At 41.5% G+C, this 22,196-nt stretch overlaps 1 protein-coding gene across 1 annotated transcript; it reads right to left on the bottom strand.

Moving 5' to 3' along the window:
• Window positions 1–34: 34 nt before the first annotated feature.
• Window positions 35–20,254, bottom strand: ppp3r1a (protein phosphatase 3, regulatory subunit B, alpha a). Its single transcript, XM_080037433.1, has 6 exons — window positions 20,038–20,254; window positions 10,749–10,788; window positions 4,730–4,906; window positions 3,821–3,880; window positions 2,184–2,368; window positions 35–368 (listed from the first exon to the last, which is right to left on the bottom strand). The coding sequence occupies exons 1-6, from the start codon at window positions 20,038–20,040 to the stop codon at window positions 321–323; spliced, it is 513 nt and encodes a 170-aa protein (XP_079893559.1). The 5' UTR covers window positions 20,041–20,254; the 3' UTR covers window positions 35–320.
• Between the last annotated feature and the right edge of the window lie 1,942 nt (window positions 20,255–22,196).

Raw genomic sequence — 22,196 nt, 5'->3', positions numbered from 1 at the left:
CCTCTCCCCCCAACCCCCCCCCCCCCCTCCCTCATCCAAAAATCGGAGATGCTCTTGCAAATTACATTAATGTCCTTCAGTCTCTTATAGTTCTACGACCGGTTTATTGAGAGGATTTACAGTTCAATAACACTTCAAAGTTGGCTTCAGGAGGCCCGTGGTATTGAAAGAAAAAGTGACTCCACAGAGAGAAAGAGAGAGAATACTTCCATTGAGTTACACACAGCGAGCTTTTTTGCCGGACGTCTTGAGCAGATGTTCAGAGATGTTGGAGAAAGCAAGTGTGTCGAGGAGGAAGGAGCCAGCAAGCAGACGAGCGCTCACACATCCACCACCATCTTTTTGTGTATATCGAGACCACCGACAACCTGGAAGAATGACAGGGAAAACAGAATGCTGGTTAGGCAGTGACTAATCATTTTTTTTAGATGGCAGTTCCATTAAGGGTAGATTCTAGTAAGATAGTGGATCAGCATCTGAAGTATAGCAAATCAATATTCTTGTTTAGTCTTTAGGTTTGAAGTTATATAAAACAGCAAAGCTGCAAACACTTGAATTAGAGACTTTGGAAACATTTACTGTTTGGCATTTTCCCAGGATAGACAAATAATGTCAAAATTGTCTTCTTAAAGGAGTAGTCCATCAATTTACTATTAGACTTTCATAAAGCTGAGGGACTTATGATAGACATTAAACATTCAACAAAATCGCAGCAGCAAGCGAAATGAAATCTTAAAAAGGAGTGAACTTAGTAAAATCAGGGCAGTGTAACTTCGCTATAGAATAGTTAGAACAGGTCCTTTTACAACTGAACTCTGGCAGCAGCACTTGAGGCATAAACATTTTCCTTTTTTACTACTGCCAACCTTTTGACCATCTTTTGTATATCCATCCTGTTACTCTACACGCCCTCTTTGTTCTAGTTTTTCTTTCACTCTACAAATCTGAGATCAGGACGACTGATGAGCCAGACTGAGATCACATCGCACCGATTCTCCTGTGACATCCCGGAAATACACTCACTGCCTCAAGGACAAAAAGCCTTTTTAGTTCAAGGCTCTGGAGATACAGTCATAGAATGTGGGCTTCATGTCTGTCATGTCGCAGTCAGAGCTAGTGATTTTTATTTCAGAAAAAAGTGTCCAAGCTAAGCAGGTTCAACTGGGCTCCAACAAGAGACAAGTAATGCAAATGAAACATTTCAACAAGAGATAACTAAGGCCATGTACTTTGTTTCTCTGTTCCCCTAAACTGCAGTTTTAAAATCAGTATGACATCTATTAAATCAGAAAAATTTATAACATATATATTTTTTTATCATTCGGCTGCATCTCTTTTCAGCCGTAGATCAGTAAAATCTTAATAGAATTTTTAAAAACCTGATGGTTCTTAAACAGCTCCCAATTTGCAAGTAAAGGCTGGACACTCACCTTTTCAAAGACATTCCTTAACCCTCCTGATAAGCTCAACTGCTGTGTATGCTTCAATTTAAAGAAGCAAACCTCTCCCTCTTTGCTTTTATAGCCAATTTCTCTCTCACATTCACATCTCAGGATTGTAAGAATAATGTCAAGTCATTATGTATTGCTTTCTCCCTATAAACACAAGCTTAATTAACAGTTTGTTAATGTTAATATTTTGAAACAAGCTTTAGCTGGAAGGCTTCACTGTAGAATAATTGTAGTCTTTAGACCTTAGATTTGTTTTGGGGAAATTCATTTTTCCAACCCGGTAGCCTAAGTTATGGACAGCACGCTTACAGACAAACAGTATATAACTGAAGTAAAAACATAACCAAAGGATATGCAGGGAAATAACAGACAGACAACGTGGGATTGGTGGGATTTATCTGTGTATTTTGTTTGCCTGGTATAAAACTCCTGTAGTGTTAAACAACCAAAGTGCTTGCTCAGTATTTCTAGTGCTCCATCATACTGTTATGTAGAAGAGCCCAGCAGCAGCTTATGTCTACAGCCCCCTGTCACCGTATTTCAGTAGGAAGTGTGAAACTGAACCTCCCTCCCCACCCCCGTGCTTTGCAGCCCTGAGCCAAAAGCTGTTTTGTTTCTGCCCCTTTGACATTTGCCTTCCCCGCCTTCACCCTTCAACGGGCTTGCATCAGCAGAAATGTCACCGGCCCCAAAAATACCCCCAGGGAAGGTGCGGTGGCATTGGAGACTTACTGCACAGAACTCTTCGAAGGATATCCTGCCGTCTCCGTCCCTGTCTGCGTTGATGATGGTCTTGTCCACTATCTGCTGGAGCTGCGTGTCCTTCAGGTTGCTGCCCACCATCATCTTCAGCACCTGGAAGAGCTCGCCGTTTGAGATGTAGCCGTCCTTGTCCATGTCATAGATCCTGAAAGCGACTGTGGGGGGGGGGGGGGGAGGGGCAGGGCGTGAAGGGATGGGTCAAAAAAAAAAGATGGAGGGGTAAACATGTTATAATGTTACAAAGCAACAATCACCAAAGCGGAAATGTGGAGAGACTTGTCTTTCATAAATTGATCTCTGAGGCTCGCCTTCCAGCCTGACACTAAGGGCGGTTTCACACCTGATAAATGTGTTTCTAGTCCACTTCCTTGGTTCACAAAAGATGCAAAAAAATGTACATGCAGGAAAACTACAGAAAGAAACTACAGGAAGTAGATAGTCTTCCAAATAAAGCAGGTGTGAAAGCACCCAAGACAGACAGTTTGAAAGTCTATTGAGTTTACCAGTTAGTCAACATTGTCCCTGTTGACCTCAGTCAACTCTTGAGCAAACCATAACGGTAAGCCCCCATCCCTGGTTAGGCTTCCAGTACCAATGGCATCTCAACTTTCTCCCAGTCTCTTTAGTTGTAAAGGGTGGCTGACTAGATACAAAAGAGTGCTGAGAGCTGATAGGGTGACATTTCCACACTTAATAACCTGGCTAGAGAAATAATCATTTCTGATAAGACTTTTCTTGCTTTATTCTGCTTTACTAGTCCCTAGCAGTTACCTTTTTTTCCACAGGGAAGCTTGTTATTTGTAGCAATAGGGCAAGGTGAGAGAGAACAGAATGGTGTAGACCAGTGCTTCTCAAATGGTGGGGCGCGCCGTGAGTTGTCAGGGGGGGGGCGCGGGCTGCCTTGACTTCCAACTGACCAAAAATGCTAGCAAGCGCAATGTGTGCTTGTGTATGGTCATATCCGCGTGAAAGGCTGTGATTTGCAGTAAATAAATGTCCACATGTGTCTCCAAGTGTCTCTGTAGGCTATTTAAAAAGAAATCAAGCAAGTAGACTAATAATAACATTAATGAATTATTGGTTATCGCATCACAGAAGGCCTATTGGCCTATAATAATAAGAAAAACACCACCTTAACTATGTTTACAGTTTAAAAATATTTTGAATGAAATGCAAACCTCAGTGAATCATTTGCTCTTGTTTCTCTGTCCTGAGATTCACACAGACTGAGCAGTCTTGTTTAAATGTTACAAATTGAGCTAATAAACTGAACTTTAAATTTTTTTGCTGCAGAAGTTATCTCAGCTAATTTTTGTTATCTAATTTGATAATAAGGTGATTGTATGCAGAGTGCTCGTGCCAGAAACTCATACAGTGGTTTTGTACAGATAAATAAATAAATATTAGCAGGTTCTCAATAGTATTTCAATTTAGGGGGGGCGCGAAACAATTTCTGTCCCCTAGGGGGGGCATGACAGAAAATAATTGAGAACCACTGGTGTAGACACTGGAGACAAAACCCAGGCTGAGTTTAGTCCCAAAGCGGCAAAACAATAATACCTTGAAATTGCTACCTCTGGTTTGAATGGAGAAGCAGCATTACTTACACCGAAGCTTCATTTCCTTGTCCCCCTTCACACTGAATTGTGAGACTCCCTCGATGAACTCTGGCAGAAGAGAGGAACACAACAATCAGTTCTTTGGGCTTTTAAAGCTAAATCAGTCAGGCTTCTGCACAGTCTTCACTTAAATATTGTTAACATGTGCTGAGGTAATATGAATGACTGATCAGGGTAATCAACAAACTGAAAGTCCATCGACAACTATGTAAGAAGATGTTAGTGTATAAGAAGTCTTTTTCCAAACCTTTTAAAAAAAATTATTAATGGTATGACACTATTGACTTCCATGACTTAAAATCTGTGGCTAAACATAAATCATAAATAGATTATAGCTTCCCTATTTTCCATTTTGAAAAGAACTCCTACTGTAATTTATAGTTTAACCATAGGGGAGACTGCTGAATGCAAAGTCCTTAAATAAAAAGATCTGTTTTGGTTTTGTTTGTTCTTTTAATCATCCATAGTAGTTGTATTTTTAAACAGGGAGAACGATGGGTCTAATTATTAACAAGTATTTTTAAGGGTCATGTGTAATACCCTGTCATGTCATCAGTTCAGAAAGTGGAAATCCTGTTTAATTGTGCCACAATCGTCCTCTATGATGTTCTTTGGCTGGATCCTAATTTACTTTTGTTAAATGCTTTCAGCCAATTTACATTGTGAAATTGGAACTCACATTGAAAAAAATCTTCTGAGTTCTCTGCTTTAGTCACATGTACAAAAAGTGCAATATAGAGTAAGCTCTTTTGAAACATGATAAGGGTTATGATCAGATTTGGGATAACAGTCATCTTCTAACCAGTACCATGTCAATGTTATTGTGTTGTATATGTTTCAAACTGGTCACACAGAATAAAGCCTTCCCATCTAGGACTGGTAGATTTCCCTGCATACCTTTAAAGTCCACCTCTCCGTTGCCATCTGTGTCGAATATGTCGATGACCCTCTGCACCAGCGGGTTCTGCTGCAGCTCCGGCAACGACATGAACTCCTCCACGCTGAGGGAGCCGGAGTTATCTAGGTCGAGTTTCTTAAACCTCTTCCCTAGCCTCTTAATCTCATCAGCGTCGACTGCACACAAGACAAAAAGAAACAGAGAGAGAGAGAGAAGACCAGCATGAGACATTGACATTTTCTTTCCAGACATTCAGACAATGTTGTTATCCATCTCGACTTTAGACCATCAAAACTGTAAAAAACAAATTTCAAAGTGTGGAGGTGTCCGATGCCCTCACAGCACACAGTAGACTCAGAGCAGCCACTTTACGAAACAGTTCAAAGCAACAGGTGTCCATTTCAACTGCAGAAACGCTCTCCAAACATGGATGAACAATTGCATACACTAAACCAGACATTTTATGCAAGATATGAATACCTTTTTTTTAACACCTGCATGAACAGTAGTCATAGACATACATTTTAGTAACCTCCACTTGCAACTAGGTCAAGGACAGCACAGGAGTGAGCGAATCGCTCCGAGCTGCAGACCAGAGTAACCAGAGCACTCCTGCTCTCAAAAACTAGACCACAAACATTTACATTAAGTCAACCCCTACTACTGCTCTGAACCTAAAACAGCAAATAAGGGATGAATGAGGGAAAAGGCTGGAGGAGAACAGAGGACAATATATAGACAGAACTTTTTGCAAACTTACAGCCTGTGTTGTCTACTGGTGCTTTTTTATAAGAATGGTGCTGGATCTTTCGTGCCCCTGCCATCTGAAACTCTAGCTCCTTGACTGCTGTATTAACAATGGCAAGTAGTAATCCAGACGCCAGTTATTAATTACTATGTAAGCTCATTCACACATGTTCATGTGATCCCACTGGCCAATCACAAACTACTACTACTGAGCCGACTTAAACAAGGGGTCCTCAAGGATACACTATTTATTAATCTTAAAAGTTTATCCTTGAGGTATCCTTGTCCCCCCTCCCAGCGGTGGAGGGAGGGGGGACAATACAGAGATGTGACGGACACAGAGTCTAAGAATTCAGTTCATTTCAGTTCTATTTCAGACTGAAATGTGTGTGTGTGTGTGTGTGTGTGTTTCCGAGTTTCTCAGCAACAGTTCATCTGATCACTTCACATTTAGCGTGTGTGTTGCTGAGGACTTGAGAGAGGTGCAGAGTGTGTGAAATGATTTGGATCAGCCGTTCTGTAGATAACTATGAAAACACGGTAAAGACAGCTGCTACCGTAACAGCGTGAACACACACGTTCATCCAATTCCAAGCGTGCATGTCGGGAAACGGGCTTTTGTAGGCTCTGATACCTTCCATCAAGACACATATGGTAATAACTCTAAGTTGAAGCAAAAGGATTGTATTCTTCTGCGTCTTTATTATATGATGTCGAGAAATAGGGACGGGTGTATAGGTTGTGACTGCTGAAGTAAGCTGCAGGCCTACATGCATTTCCGTCTCTGCAATACGTTTGTTATCAGTGTACACAGCAATCAGTCAACATGTGTCCACACTGTACATTTACAGTCCTTAGCACATAAAACAGCTATGATGTAATGCTCCTCGACTGGAAAGTAAGAGTTGTATTTTTGTTTTTTGTCTAATCGAAAAGTTGACAGGAAGTCACCCAGTCAACAAACAATGGAGGTGGAGAAAATAAGATTATCTCTGTTCACCTCAAAATTTATTCAGAATTATTTTTGCCATTTGCATCAGAATGTCAGAATAGTCTAATTTTCATGTTTTCTGAAGACGTCAAATATATTGGGTTGCTGGTTTACTGCTTAGTTTTTAGTTCCTGACATCTCCACACACACACACACACACACACACACACAATCTGATCTACACCGCAGGGTTTCTGTGTCCACTAGGTGTGAGTTATCAGAGCCGAGCACACGGCTGTCCTCTGACACAAAACACGTCCTTATCAGTAGCCTTCGTTTCCTGTTCACAGCACATGACACCAGCTTGGCGTGTAGCAGTTCAGCCTACGCAAGGGCCATCAATGCTACAGATAGATAGGATCTCCATACAGCCATTAGTGGACACCTTCTAAATCAGAGCCACATTCATTAAAATAAAGGTAGCCTGTGGTGCAGCGAGATAAGACTTTTTGTTGTAGTATATATTTGTGATTTAGGGTTAAGCTTCTTGCTGACATTCTCCCTAGATATATCCCAAACCCCACATTCTACAAATGGGTGCAAAACCAATGGCACAGATCAACTGGGAGAGCAGCTCTCCTTCCTCTAATTAAATACACTTGTCAAACATATGACATGTTCAGGCTTGATTTGGATATATCCCCAGAAAACCATATGATCACATTTTGTATGGTCAACTTGTTATATACAATATGCCCCTACAGTACAGAAGTTTTTTTTTTACTCTACAGCAAGAAAGAGTAATATAGCACAATAATATGCTAAGGGCAGCATTTTACTTTATTGGTACATTCAAGGGAAAACTATCCAGAAATGTTCATAAATGAATGAAAAATGTTTTGTTTGTTTGTTTTTTACTGAGAGGGCTGCATAGTCATAGAGGCTCCTCACACTGCAATGCTAATGAGTCGCTCTGAGGGAGACCCAATGTAACTGTGAGATGATTATAATAATCTCATATGCTCCACCGCAGAGCACAACACACACGAGCACTGTATGCATCCTCAACTGTGTAACTAGGCAACTGGGACCTATTAGCCCCCCAAAGAAGCCCACACATACGACAAAAGTGTATGCATGAAACCCATGCATATGCATGTCATCAGGTTTTGAGTGTACACAGGAGGCTCACACAATTGTCTGACACACACACGCACGCACGCACACACACGCACACACACGCATGCAGACGCACACAATACTGCAATATTGGAAAAATAGCCTTATCTTGTCTTGCATGTCTACTTGCACTGTTTGTGCTTATTTTTTATTTTAACTAAATTCTCTGCTTAACCCTATGACTGCACCACAGCTAGCATCTACCTAGCTCAAACTACACAGCTGTGTGAACAGAAAATCTGCTAGGTGCAAGTGGCTTTAACTCCCCATTCTTGTTTGATTACAAAACACAATGCTCCCACAGAGCAACATTTTGTTGACATGTAAATGATAATTACAGCCTCTGCTGTGCATAGCACCTCAAACACACAAGATAAGGTGAGAGTGTGGGTACACATGAGAAGGTTGCATGCACAGCTCAGTTATAACACAGGTTTGACAAATGACTGAGTGTCTGAGTGTATGCCACAGACAGAAATAATACAGTTACTTAATAGTATATGCTTTGGCTCTGGAGTCTCTAACAAAGCGATGCTATGAAGGTTACATTATGGTAAGTGTAGAATTCAAATTTTTTCCATGGTTTGGCTCAGGATAACTGCCTCTGCTGCCACGGCTTTGACTATTTTTGATTAAAATATGTCTCTCACAAGTCAGAACAATATGGAAGTGCAATGCTATATTTGTCTTTACAGCTGGTGTCTTTAAATGGCATCATACTGTAGTTCGTCTATTTTCTTACACTTCATGATAGCTAACTTAGTAAACATATCAAAACAAGAGTTGTGTTAATGTTTTTTGTAAGTTTCAAGTAGGGAAGCCTGACCCTTTATATGTTGATTATTTTATAGATTTTCACATTCTCTTAGGGATCTCGTCTAGCATTTATTTTGGTTACTTGTGTTTCAGGTACACACAGAACCGACATTTTGGGGACAAAATCTCTCTCTCTCTCCTGTCTTGCTGGTTAGAGGAGGCCATGCAGTCGAGAGTGTGTAGCAGAGAGTTCCTGCGCTTGGTGCATTAGGCTGTTGCTTAGGTTGTTCTGACAATGTACAACTTGGCTGCATGAACCATATATGAGGACGGGGCAGGGCAGCGCGCTGACGATCTATATTTATAGACGTTCCATCATCAGAAAACCCCCAGCGCAACCCCACCAAAGGAGGCTCTGGATTCCGCCCCCAGGGAAACCCCTAGCAACAAGGAACTCTAGCGAGCCGCCTGCCGTTTATTTTGGGCGGTTGTAGACAGGCATACGATGGTTTCAAACTCACTGCAGCAATGCCCTGCGAGAGCGTCCCAACTCCAGGGGGTCGTGTGTGTGTGTGTGTGTGTGTGTGTGTGGCTGGCAGCATGATTTATGTATCGAATAATGCACATTCCCAAAATGAGGCATTTTTATCTTTGTGTGATCTAAAGATCAGCAAAGCTAGAAGGGGTGTGACCCTGGTTTGACATCCACCCTCCAGCCAAGAACATAGACTGTACTTCACCATCCATCTAATCAAGGCCACTGTTAGAGACAAACTGCTCCAGTTGATCACATGGACATCAACAAACAGAGTTAAATAATTGTGTAATGGCCGGGTGGTATGATAGGACTATCTGACTAGCAGCAGGCCAGAGCTTACTACTTCCCAGCTAATGGCAGCCTGTCCAGGCAATTGATGAGCTGAACAGCTGCTCTGTCATTGGAGAGGGAGAGAGACAGACAGACAGAGGAAGGAGAAAGTCACAGAGAGAGAAATCAATAGAAAAAGAAACTAGGAGACAGAAGAGGGCAAAAAGAGAAGATTTGACGGTTGCAAATATATATTTAACATGCTCCCAATATTGCAAGGAATCCTGTGTAATCTAGGGGGAGAAATAGACATCTCATTAACTGCTGAACACTATTGGTAAATTACAGATATTTGACATTGCTTTGCATTTCCGATAAGTCCTGTATCCCGTGCATAGAAAATAGACAGCACGGATATAAGACGGTCAAAGAGAAGAGAGAAAGACAGACTGGCAGACAGTGTTGAATGAGGAGAGGCAGATAGAGAACGTTAGACAGACAGGCAGAGAAATGGAGAGACGCTGTAAATATCCCAGACTGAAGGCAGAGGTCCTTGATGGGTTCAGTTCAGGGTCACACATGGTCCAAATGCACATCCCCTCACCACGGTGGCATAATCCTGGGGGAGGAATGCATAGAAGGCCTGGCAGGCCAAGGTCCTGTCCCCCCATGATGTTACAATAGTACAATCTAAGTATGGACAAGCCACAGTGTGCCCACAGCTCTGCCCACTCCAACAAGAGGCATCACTTTGAATAGAATTGTGTTTGTTCATGTATTTTTGGTTGAGTTACTCTTCAAAGAGTTTTAGATTGCAGGAGGGTTCTAACTAACTTTTGTCCCTCCTCCACTTTATCTTACTTCATCTGCTGTTTGATCAAAAGTATAGCTCATAATCATCCTTATTGTTTGGAAAATAAATATATTTTACCTGCCGTTTACAACACCTACAACCTTTTTAACTGTGGCACCAAACATCTCAACCTCCAACTCCAAAGGCCTGGTGTCGAAGTCATTATTTTAGGTGTGACTGAGGCATGATGAGGTAATCCTTAACAGCGAGTGGGACCTGTCATTCTCTCACTGCTCATTAAAACACAAGCAACAGTGAGGACAATTTTTTACAACTTAACAACTTCAGTGTAAATAGAGCCATTTGCAACAGAGCGTTTTGACAAATTTGTCACAAGTGTTATGGATAAAATGCAGCATTGTGTATATATACAATGTTATGTTTGAAAATAAAATACTGTATATATATAAATTATATCGGGAAATTCAATTTAGAAACTCTTTAAAGAACCGGATGATAATATCAGTTTTTGGCTCATCAATAACATTTAAATATCTGACAAAGAAGAGGACCTCTTCACATTCATTTGAAACATTTGTAATGTAAATTTGTATGATCCAAAACATTAATATTCATTCACAATAAATGACATGTATTTAAGTTAACAAATGTGTAAAGTTTTCTGGGATACACCTTACAAATGATTAACTCTACCAAACAATATCGATAGAGGGTCTAATTCTTACAACTAAAATTGTGCCGTGTACTGTGCTAAGGTGGCAAGCAGAGATTCAAAATACTTACAATGTGTGCACATCTCCAGGGGGTAACTGGCTTCATTTCCCTGTAGAAAGAAACAAACAGAGGTGTCAGTTTATGTTGCAACTGGAGACATCACAGTAGTCCAGGAACAACCTCGGTGTGTAATAGTAGCGGCCCGTTACATGTGTACAAATGTAGCTTCTTACTATTTCCAACAGAACGCACACTTGTTTTCTTGTTCATCAAACAGAAAATAGCACCTGGAAAGCTAACAATGGGACATGGTGAACCTTGGTGAGCACTGGATTCATTTACATATACCACACAATTTCTCAACAACAGGAATAAAGCCGACAATTGAGAGCATTCAGTCGCGCTCTGTAGGCTAGTGCAACATTACATTTGGAATACTGTTTGTAAAAACAGGCTTGTGATAATTTAAAACCTCCACAGAGCTCAAACTGTTTTGAGGTAGGACTGAAAATAATTTGCTCACACTCTGGACCCTATACTGTCTTTACTGTGCAGTTAAAGTGACTAGATGTAACTCCAGCCTGTATGTTGAGCATACTGTGTAAGGATGTTGAAATGTGCTATTGTGAATTCATGAAGTCAATGTCTTCTGGCTTTCTTTGCCGTTATATGTTCAAACACGTCGAAGTGTTGGTATCATATAAACAATAAACGTAAGCCGAGACATGCCTTAAGACTGTCTGAGATTGTGGGTGAATGGTTCTTTTGAAAGCAAATCTTTCAATGTGAGGCAGCAGAGACATCTTCATTGTCTATGAACTGTGGATGTGAATTCCTCATAGGTCTGCATGCAAACGTTTCCTTCAAGTACTGCAGCTATACGGACAACAAACACAAGAATTCCCTTTACTTTGTTTAATATAATGTCATTTTTTTAAAGTTACAACTGTTAGCATTTCGTATTGGATTTTGGCACTGTATATCAATTTTTAACAAACAATTCAAATATAAAAGTGCCCACGCAAATGTGTTAACACAATTATCTAGTCAATTTTGCAGCCCTAATACAAAAACACAGACAGTTACATATTCACCAATCTGTAAACGTATAATGTATGCTTGTCCCCATATGGTATAGTTGATGGATGATCAATCCCATTAGGAAGTTTACTGAGGTGGGAGGGACATCTTTATGTGGATGAGGAGGTAGATTGCACGCACTTTAACAAAATATAAACCACTTAAAACACTACATTAATTCAAAGTAATGTTTCACTCAAACCCTTTGAAGCTGTTCCTTATTTGAATGTGCAGTCCTTTTCACATCATGCATTATGCAGTGCACGGCATCAAATTGTCCAGCATCTATGAACCACCCTATCCAGAGACACTGCATCCTGGTTGCTGTGTGTGTGTGTGTGTGTGTGTGTGTGTGTGTGTGTGTGTGAGAGAGAGAGAGAGAGAGAGTGTGTGTATGTGAGTGTGTGTGTGTGTTGTTCACTGTTCAGCTGGCACATTCACATCCCATCCCATCCAACACTGCAGTGTCCATTTAAGAGGGGGCGGGGGGGGGGGGGGGGGGGGGGGGGGGTGATAGGGTGGGGACTGTACGAGAGAGAGAGAGAGCTATGCCCCAGGCCAGTAAGCAATCGACGAGAGTTGTCCTGCAGCTCCATTGGGAAATACCAAACTGAGACTTTCCTCAGCAAGCTTGTCATGCAAAGTGGCTTCTAATTTGTCAATTTGTCAAGTCCAGAGATAGATAGGCTACACAGTGTCCAAGATACCAGCTACTGACTGCAGTTACTGGTCAAGGAAGTTGGAATTGGATTTTAACACCTCTTTGTAGAATTCATATATGAAAATGGTTTCTATTAAATTAGTGGAAGCATCACAAAATGTTAAAACAAAATGTTAACACAGGGGCTTTGAATCTATCCATGACCACAATACCTACAGTACGTCTGAACTAAGGGCACATTCATACCAGGAATGCTTGGAGCTGTTTATTCCAACATTGGAAGTCAAAATCTGTGGAATTTTAACTTTCTTTGCACAAATAATACTTTGAAAGTATGTGAATGTGACAGAATTTTCTAGATGTGATAGAGAGACTAAAGAAAACTGCAAAAGTGATCACAATTTATAACTTTAGTGACACACAGTAAATGACATACAAGAGTTTTACTCTTGCTTTTGCCAGCTGTGACACACAGATACACATTGAACTGGCTATAAAAAGTAAGTGCCAGCCAGTTATGTCATCTGGTGGCTTATTGCTTTGCTGCCAAACAACATCAGCCTTACCTCAGGGAAGTTGTGGTATTTTAAGAGCAGCGAGGAGAAAGAGCTGACAAAGGATTAGCCTGGAGAGCGACTTAGCATTTGACACCCTGTCAGGACAGCGGAGACAGCGAGCTAGTGCTGTGCAGATCAGGGGTTGACATGGGTTCTCCTCTCTGGAACAACAACTTGACGGTGGGCACTTCCAGTTTAAGGGATTGAATTCCAGTGTACAGTAGGTCAACGTAGCGCATGGCACCGACATCAGCGACATTGTGTCTGTGTGTGTGTGTGTGGGGGGGGGGGGGGCTCAGAGGGTAATATAGAGACAATGTGATACTTTATTGATCCTTGTAAAGGCCTTAAAACTGAGTCACGAAGGCTCTCGGTGCACCCTCACCATGCTACATTATTAGACCTGTTCACATCTTTGTTTTAGTTCCCTGGTTCAGGATAGCCTTTTAGTTCTAGTCCATTCAGGGTCAAAAGTGACTATTTGCAATCAACAAATATCTAACCTATAGCTACAATAATCAGTGCTAAACATGTAGCAACCTTCCATCTACTTCAGTGGGTGTGATACATTTTATTTATCCTGGCTGGTAACCATGAGGTAGTTGGGCGAATACTTTAGATTATGACTGCACCTCTATACTTTAGCTGGATACTAACACAAACAAATATTATGCAGCTCTGACACTGGAATGACACACGTCTAACAAAAAGTAAAGAATCCGCCTAGTTACAGTATTAAGCTTTCAGACCAGATGCAAGGGATGGACATTATGAGACCTGTACCAGTAAGCACTGAAACAATCAACTACAATCATTGCAGACTCTTTAACATCTCCTCTTCTCTGAATACGGACCTGTGCCATCCGGAAGAAGACCCAGTATGCCAAAGTGCAAATCAAACTGCTTGAAGTTGATGCTATTGTTTGCTCCAGCTTCCATCAAGCTGCTAAACGCTAATTCCAACTCTTAGCAATAGAGCAATGTGCATACAGCCGTTGTGTTTTCAATGTCAAATGTCTCTGAAGATGTTTTTTCGTGAAGTTGCTGTCTCACAAATGTCTTCTCTGGGAAGAAAAGTTTGCTTTATTCTAAGTGGTAAAACATGGTAGTGTACCCAAGGATTTGTACTTGGAGATACCATTACAGAGCAGTGGACATAACCAGGTAGTGTTGACATCAAGGAAATATGATGACACAACAGAGCCAATGTCCAAAAACAAAAAATTAAACGTAATGAATAAAGTTCAGGAAACTTAAATCAATTCAAGTAGCAGCCATAAGAAAGGACGGACAATGTGAGAATATCCAAGTCACTTTAAAATCAGCCATTTTAAAATCGTTTCTTTATGAGAGTTTGGTGTAGGCACTCAACTACTTTACATCATTGACATCCATGGTTGTTTAAAGTGTAGCAGTAGGGTCCTTGGAGGTAAAGAGACTTACAGCCAAGCAGATTTGGTGTTGAGGATTACAGGTTTACTAACTAAGGCCTGCCTCAGTCACTGGCATGGTAAACGTGGGGTCAGGAGGAGTAACACGTATGTCTTCTGTGACCGACCACTTCATGCAGTTCTTGCCGAGCTGCCCCTTTAGATACTAACGGAGAACATCAGATGGACTATGTCTATGATTCTGCAGATATAGAAAAGGATGTGAACAGCGAAAAATCATATTGCATTTACAGACAGGAATAGCCCCAGAGAGAGAGAGAGAGAGAGAGAGAGAGAGAGAGAGAGAGAGAGAGAGAGAGAGACAGCCTCATATTGGCCCATCATCAATAATGCATGTTTCATTCAGAATCAATTAGGCCCTAGCGCACAAAACACGTTTTGCATAATGAAGAGTCTGGCACCATTGCTGGTTCAGCAGCAGCAACACAACAGCAACCCAAAACAAAACCTGGGCTAATTATAGACCTACAGAACCCAGTCATAATAAAAGGGAGGTGTAGGGGGCGAATATAACCCTGATGTTTGGTTAGTCGGAAGTTGTACTTTCATGATAACTTGCTCATAATACTGGAGTATACAAGGTTAATTCCTCAGCACTTTCCATTCCTCCATGTCCAATTTCCGCTTTATTCTTATGAGAAAATAGTAAACATCCTTATTGTTTGGATATCTCATTTTTGTTTATGCACAATATTAAAAACATTACAAAAATAATCAGTATGTCTAAATGTCACGCCCAACCAGTTACATCGTTCATTTATTAAACCAAGGCAGGTTCGCTGAGAAAAAATTGGCATCTCTTTTCTTTCATACAATTACACAGATATAAACCTGGGGGTTGACTCATCTGTAGTTTGGAAGTTTAGTACTTTTAATCAAGGGCACAGCAGTGGCATGAGGCAGCAGAAAATGGTGTATGCTTCAAATTTGCATACACCACTCGCTCATTTTTACAAATAAATATTGTAATGAAGTGTTGACATGAACAATTATGGCAAAACCTGACTTGTGGCACTCAAGCTATTGCACATGATGTAAACATATTGTCCTAAAAGTGTGTTTGGTGCAACCTAGAACATGCTGTTTTTGAACATAAATCCTGCACTTGCCTTCTTAGCATAGGCTAGATGTAGATGTATCCAAGAACAGAGTATCTGTGGTGCATGCGATATTGTTCACAACACAAAACTGGAATGATGGAATGACAGACACACTGGACTGATCCATATTCCCTGCATTTATTTCATGATGAGGACATACACACATCATCAGTATCACAAATCTGAATATTTATATATGAACGTATTTACGATCTTCTTAATATGCATGGATTCAAATATCCTGTTGTCTATGTACATATTCTTGCATATTCTTATACTAAAGCATTTGTTTCTATAGTGTTCATTTCCAATACATCTCAGTACCAATGCCAAACAGTATAATCTGTATGTTTTATGCGTACTTTAACATGAAAGCAATAAAATTGATTATAGAAAACACTTTAAATAATCAATTGTTCAAGTGAACATTTCTTGTTTGCAGCTTTCTCCAATGTGAGATACCACATCCGTTTCAATTATTTTTCCACAGAACATTTCTGAGGCAAAAAAAAACAACGCTCTTTGCTGTGTGTGGGGGTTTCTGCTTGCCTGCTTGCTTGATTGGTTCAGGGATCACAACACTCCCCCTCCTCCACACAAACGTGCCCACGAGTATCAAGCCTGCCATATAGCCAAGCTTTATGATAAACATTCTCAAACCTCCAGAGTCGCAGTAGAGAGCAAGGCCGAGCTGTGCTTTCAATTTGGTCTTTGTACAGCAGGCAAAACCCAGACCAATGCAGCTGATGATGCAGATGCAATATCACACTAATAACCCATAACTCTATTACAAAGATGAGAAGCCTTGGAGGATATGTGTAAGAATTATCATGAGCTCAGAGCTACCACAACTTTTGCATTCATCCGTCTCTTTGCAAAGCCGGGATTCAGTTATTGTCCTTTTGCTCCTGTCACCTGTAATTCTAGTACCGCCCGGGCATGTTTGTTTGCCTGTCTAGCTTTCTCCTGTGATAATATGTGTGCATGTATGTGTGTGTGAAGGATCTGCACCAGAACTAGGAGTCATGTGCAAATAGAAAAAAAACAATTACCAAAATATTATCTGCCTGCCTCTAGCCATTTATATCCCTGACTTGGGCTTACTACCTAAATACCACCCAAGCTGGACTATTAAAATCACTCTTCCCTCCTCCTACATCATAGTATCAGTGGTAGTAGTATCGCATGCATCCATCCACTTTGACCTTTTCAACTACTGAGCTATCCCCTCAACGGTCGCTAATGCATTCAAACATTCTGCTGCAAGTTAACATGTAATTACAGAGGCAAACTAACCCTCGACACACCAATTGTACTTTTTACTTTAGCATTCACTGGACAAAGAGGCTGACATACCAGACTAATAGATGTTTAATAAAATAAATAAAAGAGTGCAATGCAAGGGCCAGTGAGTGGAATAAATCCAGATTGAGTGGGCTGCTGCTGGTTGGAAGAGCAGCGTTAGTGTTGAGCATCATCATTTCTGCTGGTGGCTTTTATCTCTTTTACATTAGCCAAGGCTGGATCCTTATGTGGGTGGCGTTTGATTGCTAGGCAGCATATGGTGTCCTTAGGGTCAGATCATTCTACACTACGTGCCTAAGCAACTGTGTCCCTGCCCCTCCAATCCCCCCCCCCCACTGCAGCTGAGGAGGATACATTTTGACAGGCCATAAGTTGGCACACTCTCTCTCTGTACAACGCGCATGCACAGAGTTTTCACCCGTTGGCAAAGAGTTGGGACTGCTGCAGGGCAAATGTAACAAGGTGTTCCTTTTTACCCCGTCTCTGGGCGATGCATTTATAAAGTCAATAAGCCACTGTTACTGTAGATGCTGTGTCATAGACAGAAGAAGTAGAAGCTGTGCGTAACTCTTGGCCTTTGTGTGTGATTTATATGTGCCCCTTTATATTTACAGAAGCGCGTTTTTTTTAATGCACCGTAATATGCACAACACCATACCCTCAGGCACAGTCATCCTCATTCACAGTGCATGAGCTCATGATCTCTATACAGCAGTTTACCAACAGGGGCCAGTTCAAAGAAGCTATCTAAACGATCTGTTTTGCAAAACAAACTGGTACATGGAATAAAAATGTGTCCTTTTATACTCTCCAGACAACAAAAGTTTCAAAACTGGGAATTTCTAGAGTAGCAAATGGCGGCTGGTCCTTTTGTTCTGCTCGATCTTTGGTTGAGTGAAAAGGAATTGTGGGTATGAGAGACGAGTAAAGGTGTGTAAAGCAGTAAAGGCATCTAACCCACATTTCCCACGTCCCTAATCTCTTTGCATTTGGTTACTGACAACATGTTGGTTTGGATCTTGTGTCAAGTTGAATAGATTAAAGATCCAGCATGTCTAGTCACTGCTGGCCAGTCAGTCAGTCCACTATACTGTATCCTATTGTTCAATTGTAGGCTACATGGATGCCTTCAGTCACTAGGCAACTCAGAGAAATATATATGAGGATGAGTTGTCATAAGCCCCTTTTACACAGCCAGTGAAAGCCGGGAATATGCCGGCCTTTCGGCCCTCCCCCCAGCTGTGTAAATGCGACAGTTGCGGAACGAGGGAAGAAAGGTGCGAGTGATCGTTCCGGGAATTTTACTACCTCGGGGGGTAGTAAGATTCCCGACACGATCAGTTCCGCCTCTCTGTTTAAATGCTCCAGCTTGTTGTTGCGGAACAGGGGGGCGTTTGACGTTCCATAGTCTACGTTCTAAACATGCGACCATGTTAGCAGTTGAAGGACGTGTGTTTAACATTAACCACGGCGGCCTGATGTCCCGTAAAAATCACCAAATAAAAAGGAACGGTGTATAATCTAGCTGATCATAAGGTCCGTTGCTCAATCCAAACCCCCGCGCTTCATTTTGCAGAGTGTATGAGTCTATTTCTGCCCAGGAGAAGTTGTACAATGGAAAGCTAGGCTAGGCTAAGTAAGGGATAAAGTATAGCGAACGGGTCACTTGCTAGAAATAAAGACCGACAAGCTGAAGCAGGAGCCCGACGCGCAGCGGAGGGCTCTTGTTCAGCTTGAAGGTCGACCTAGTAACGGGGAATAGTCTGCTCGCCCCGCTAGACTGTCTGCTTCAGCTGACTGAAGGCTCCGGCTCAGCTGTTAGCCACAGAGCTACTGTTTTGCTAACACATTCCGCCGTATATCCACACTTTATTTCTGTCTACAGTAACGTGACTTCACACACTGTGTGTATGTGTATGTCTGTTTGGCAGATCGCTGCCCTCACAAAGAGACTCGCTCACAACCAACCTGTCTCACACACACACACACACACACACAGAGGTGAAGCGGTCGGATTGATTTAGTCAGTTTGGTTAACTGTCCCAGTGATGTTGGACTCAGCGCTTAGCGAGATCAACTGGCACATCGTGGGGACAGTAAAATACGGCCCTCTTACTGCAAGCTCCAGCACTTCTGCTCTCAATTCACCGGCCATTGTTGTTGTTGTTAAGCAGCTGACCGGCGCGGCGCTAAATGTTTACGTCACACCTGACGCTGTTTACAAGCACCTCTTTCATTCCGGAGCGCTGTGTAAAAGGGACTACTGATGCGCCAGCAGGCCGGCGTTGCTTGGTTCTGTGTAAATAACACAGAAGCAAGCAAAGCCGGCATATTGGAGTGATGTTGTTCCGTCAATATGCCGCAATCTCTGTGTAAAAGGGGCTATAGAGGCACACACACACACACACACACACACACACACACACACACACACACACACACACACACACACACACACACACACACACACACACACACACGCACACACACACACACACACACACACACACACACACACACACACACACACACACACACACACACACACACAAATTAACAGAGCATTAGCCAATCTCTTGACTGCTATGGCATGCCTCCTCTAAAACTGCTGTAAATAAATACAACATATAGCCTCGGCCCTTTTATTAAAGCTTATGAGCACGAATGAAACAATGTTGCAACTATAAACACAGTGCCATGCTATCTGGAAAACACATAGAGTGAATTTCGTTCTGGCTGTAAGGCAGAGCGCATGCAAAGACGTAAGTTGAGCAGACTACAGTTAGACTTTCCTGCTTGGTGTAGTGTAGCTCAAATGTGCCACACAGTTGGTCGCTAACCCGGGCCTAATAAGCGTGTATTTTTGTCACCAAAAACTAATTTGCACGGGCTTCGTTGCTAATAAGAGTGAAGCGATAAGAAATATCTGTGCCACGGGATTTGGGCTACCGTTCGCCCCAGGGTGATGCACATAGAGCGCGCGACGGGGAGAGAAAAAAAAGAGAAAAAGAAAAGTGGGTGAGAAAAGCGTTTCCTTCTCGATGTCGACTATTAACTTAGCAAAGCAAATATTACCGTAAAAAACAAAACAACAACCTGTCCAAACTTCACAATACTCGACACATTTACACGCAGCTCTGCCCACTGGTGTGTTTACTTGTTGTCGGAGGGTGACACATTAGAGCAGTTTTTTGCTTTGCTTACCATCTTTGCAGGTTGCGAATGATGAAATCCAGGCGGTGTGAGCAGAACAGAGGTAGTCAACAGGAGGAGGGGAGTGAGTAATCTTCCGAGCTGAGGCGAGAAATACAAACAAAACCAAATATCTGGTTTTGGTTCTCTCTGAGGTCTCGTCCTGGCCTTATACCCAGTTTAGGGGAAGTCTGTCCACTCTGTCTCTCTTTCCAAGGCTTTCACTGCAGTGCTGAGGGGACAGTAGGCGGAGGAGGAGGAGGCTCGGTTTGACAAGCAGGCGGTGGCGGAAGGGAGGAGAGACGAGACGGGGAGGGCGGTGGGGTGCGTGCGTAACTGTACTGTACATCCGGGGACTACGGGTACTGTTCGTGCTTGTGCTGCCCCCTGCTGGGGGTATGGCTGTATTGAAGGGAGTCGACACAAAGGCCCTTTTCCTCCTATGTAGGCCTACTGACTGCAACCTAAACCTCACTGAACACAGCAGATGGACTTGATTGTATGTAGGCCTAATCCTTACGGTACTAAGTCCTCTCATCAATGGCATGGACTTCGCCTTACGGACTAGGCTACTAAGCAGTTAACCTGAGATTTTGAAGTGGCTTTAGAGGCACAGTAGAGCTGTATTGAACATAAGTTCAAAAGACTTGAACACAGAAGAAAATGTTTGGACTGAGGCAGAAACTACTACTGACACTAAAGCAGTATAGAGTAAGCAGTAGTGGGTAGGACATGTAAGCAAACAGCTAACAGCAGATTATACAACCAATAATTGATCTCCATACTTAAAAGTGATAACATGTCTAAAACTTGTCAAAAATAAAAAGGTTCAACAGCATTTGTTTTTTTCAGATTCCCTACCTTTTCAACAACTGCAATTGTAGCTGAAGAGACAACATTGTGGCACTTAACAGCAGGTTGCTGAGCTTCATAATACTCAGTTTTTTTCCTCTGGCAGTTAACTCAAATTATACTTTTTGTAAGCAGTTGGTAGTGTTTATTGTAATGTGTTGTCAGTGTGGTCAATCTATGGTTGAAGCTATTGGGGTTGACCTACAGTATGCCATTGCCTGTAACTAACTCACCTATGGGATTGTCAGAAAAGGTCCCATGTACTTAGTATGAACTTCATATGATTCACTTATGTAGTTACCTTGGTAATGGTGATGTACAGTTGTTGCTTGAAAAAGAAAACCCAATGCAGTTCCTACTTTGAAGTCAATCAAACCATTTGCCACACAAAGATATTTTCCATTTTACTATTAATAACAACATCATAAACAAACAACACTTCTACTACAAGGTCAGAACATTTTTACAACTATATTGCACCATTTCATCGTTATTCTGTTGCTCTGATTTCTTGCATAAGTCAATTAAATGTTTACATCAAAATAGTTTACGGTAGAATTCTACCGAAATACACACATACATTTAAACATTACAAACGATTCACTGTACAAAAATACAGAGTTTTAAAAATATGATTTAAGACAAATAGAAAAAATATTTCAACATTTCATATTCTGAATATTCCAAATAAATTATTTTATCTATAATAAATAACAATATCTATGGCTAAGTCCTTCATTAAGAGGTAGAGAAAACAAACACACTGTAAGGAGCACAACTTCACCCACTGCTTTATCCTGTACAGAAAATGGTACCACAAAACAATAAACACACAGCTACACAGTGAGTTTCATTCTACATCACCATTCACTATGCACAATTTCTGGTTTTATAGGTGCTGACACAAAAGAGTGCACTGACAATGTCACTGTAAAATAAAGAAAACGTCTGAAACATACTTTTGAGAAGATGTTTTTTTCTTCCTGAGTTACTGTAGTTCATGGGTTTGGTTTTGTGTGGGCTGACTGAAAGTCTGTCACAGCTAAAAGTAGCATCAACACAGCCTGGAAGTAGTGCTGTTCCTTGTGCAATTAACGGCACCTGGTAATATTCGAAAAATGCCTGTAATAAAAAACACAATTATCCTATTTGACTTTTTAGAAATGTGCAGACATTTTCTTTGGCCACATTTCCCTCCACTGTTGCATACTTTAAGAAAAAAAAAATAACATCAGAAGAAGGGGACATGTTCTATTCCACAAGGTAGCCTACTGTAAGTTATCTTTTTTGGTAAATGCTAACATGACATAGGATGCTTA

This window comes from Ammodytes marinus (assembly GCF_949987685.1).
Source record: "Ammodytes marinus genome assembly, chromosome: 11".
Lineage (NCBI taxonomy): Eukaryota > Metazoa > Chordata > Actinopteri > Uranoscopiformes > Ammodytidae > Ammodytes > Ammodytes marinus.
Note: the sequence above shows the minus strand (reverse complement) of the source record. Positions and strands in the feature narration are given on the sequence as shown.

What these genes read in the sequence shown, in the direction of transcription:
- ppp3r1a (XM_080037433.1), bottom strand. An exon ending in CAAGGAAATGAAGCTTCGGT is followed by an intron (nt 2,369 to 3,820) that starts GTAAGTAATGCT and finishes CCCCCCCCACAG; the next exon opens with TCGCTTTCAGGATCTATGAC. An exon ending in CCTTCGAAGAGTTCTGTGCA is followed by an intron (nt 369 to 2,183) that starts GTAAGTCTCCAA and finishes TCATTCTTCCAG; the next exon opens with GTTGTCGGTGGTCTCGATAT.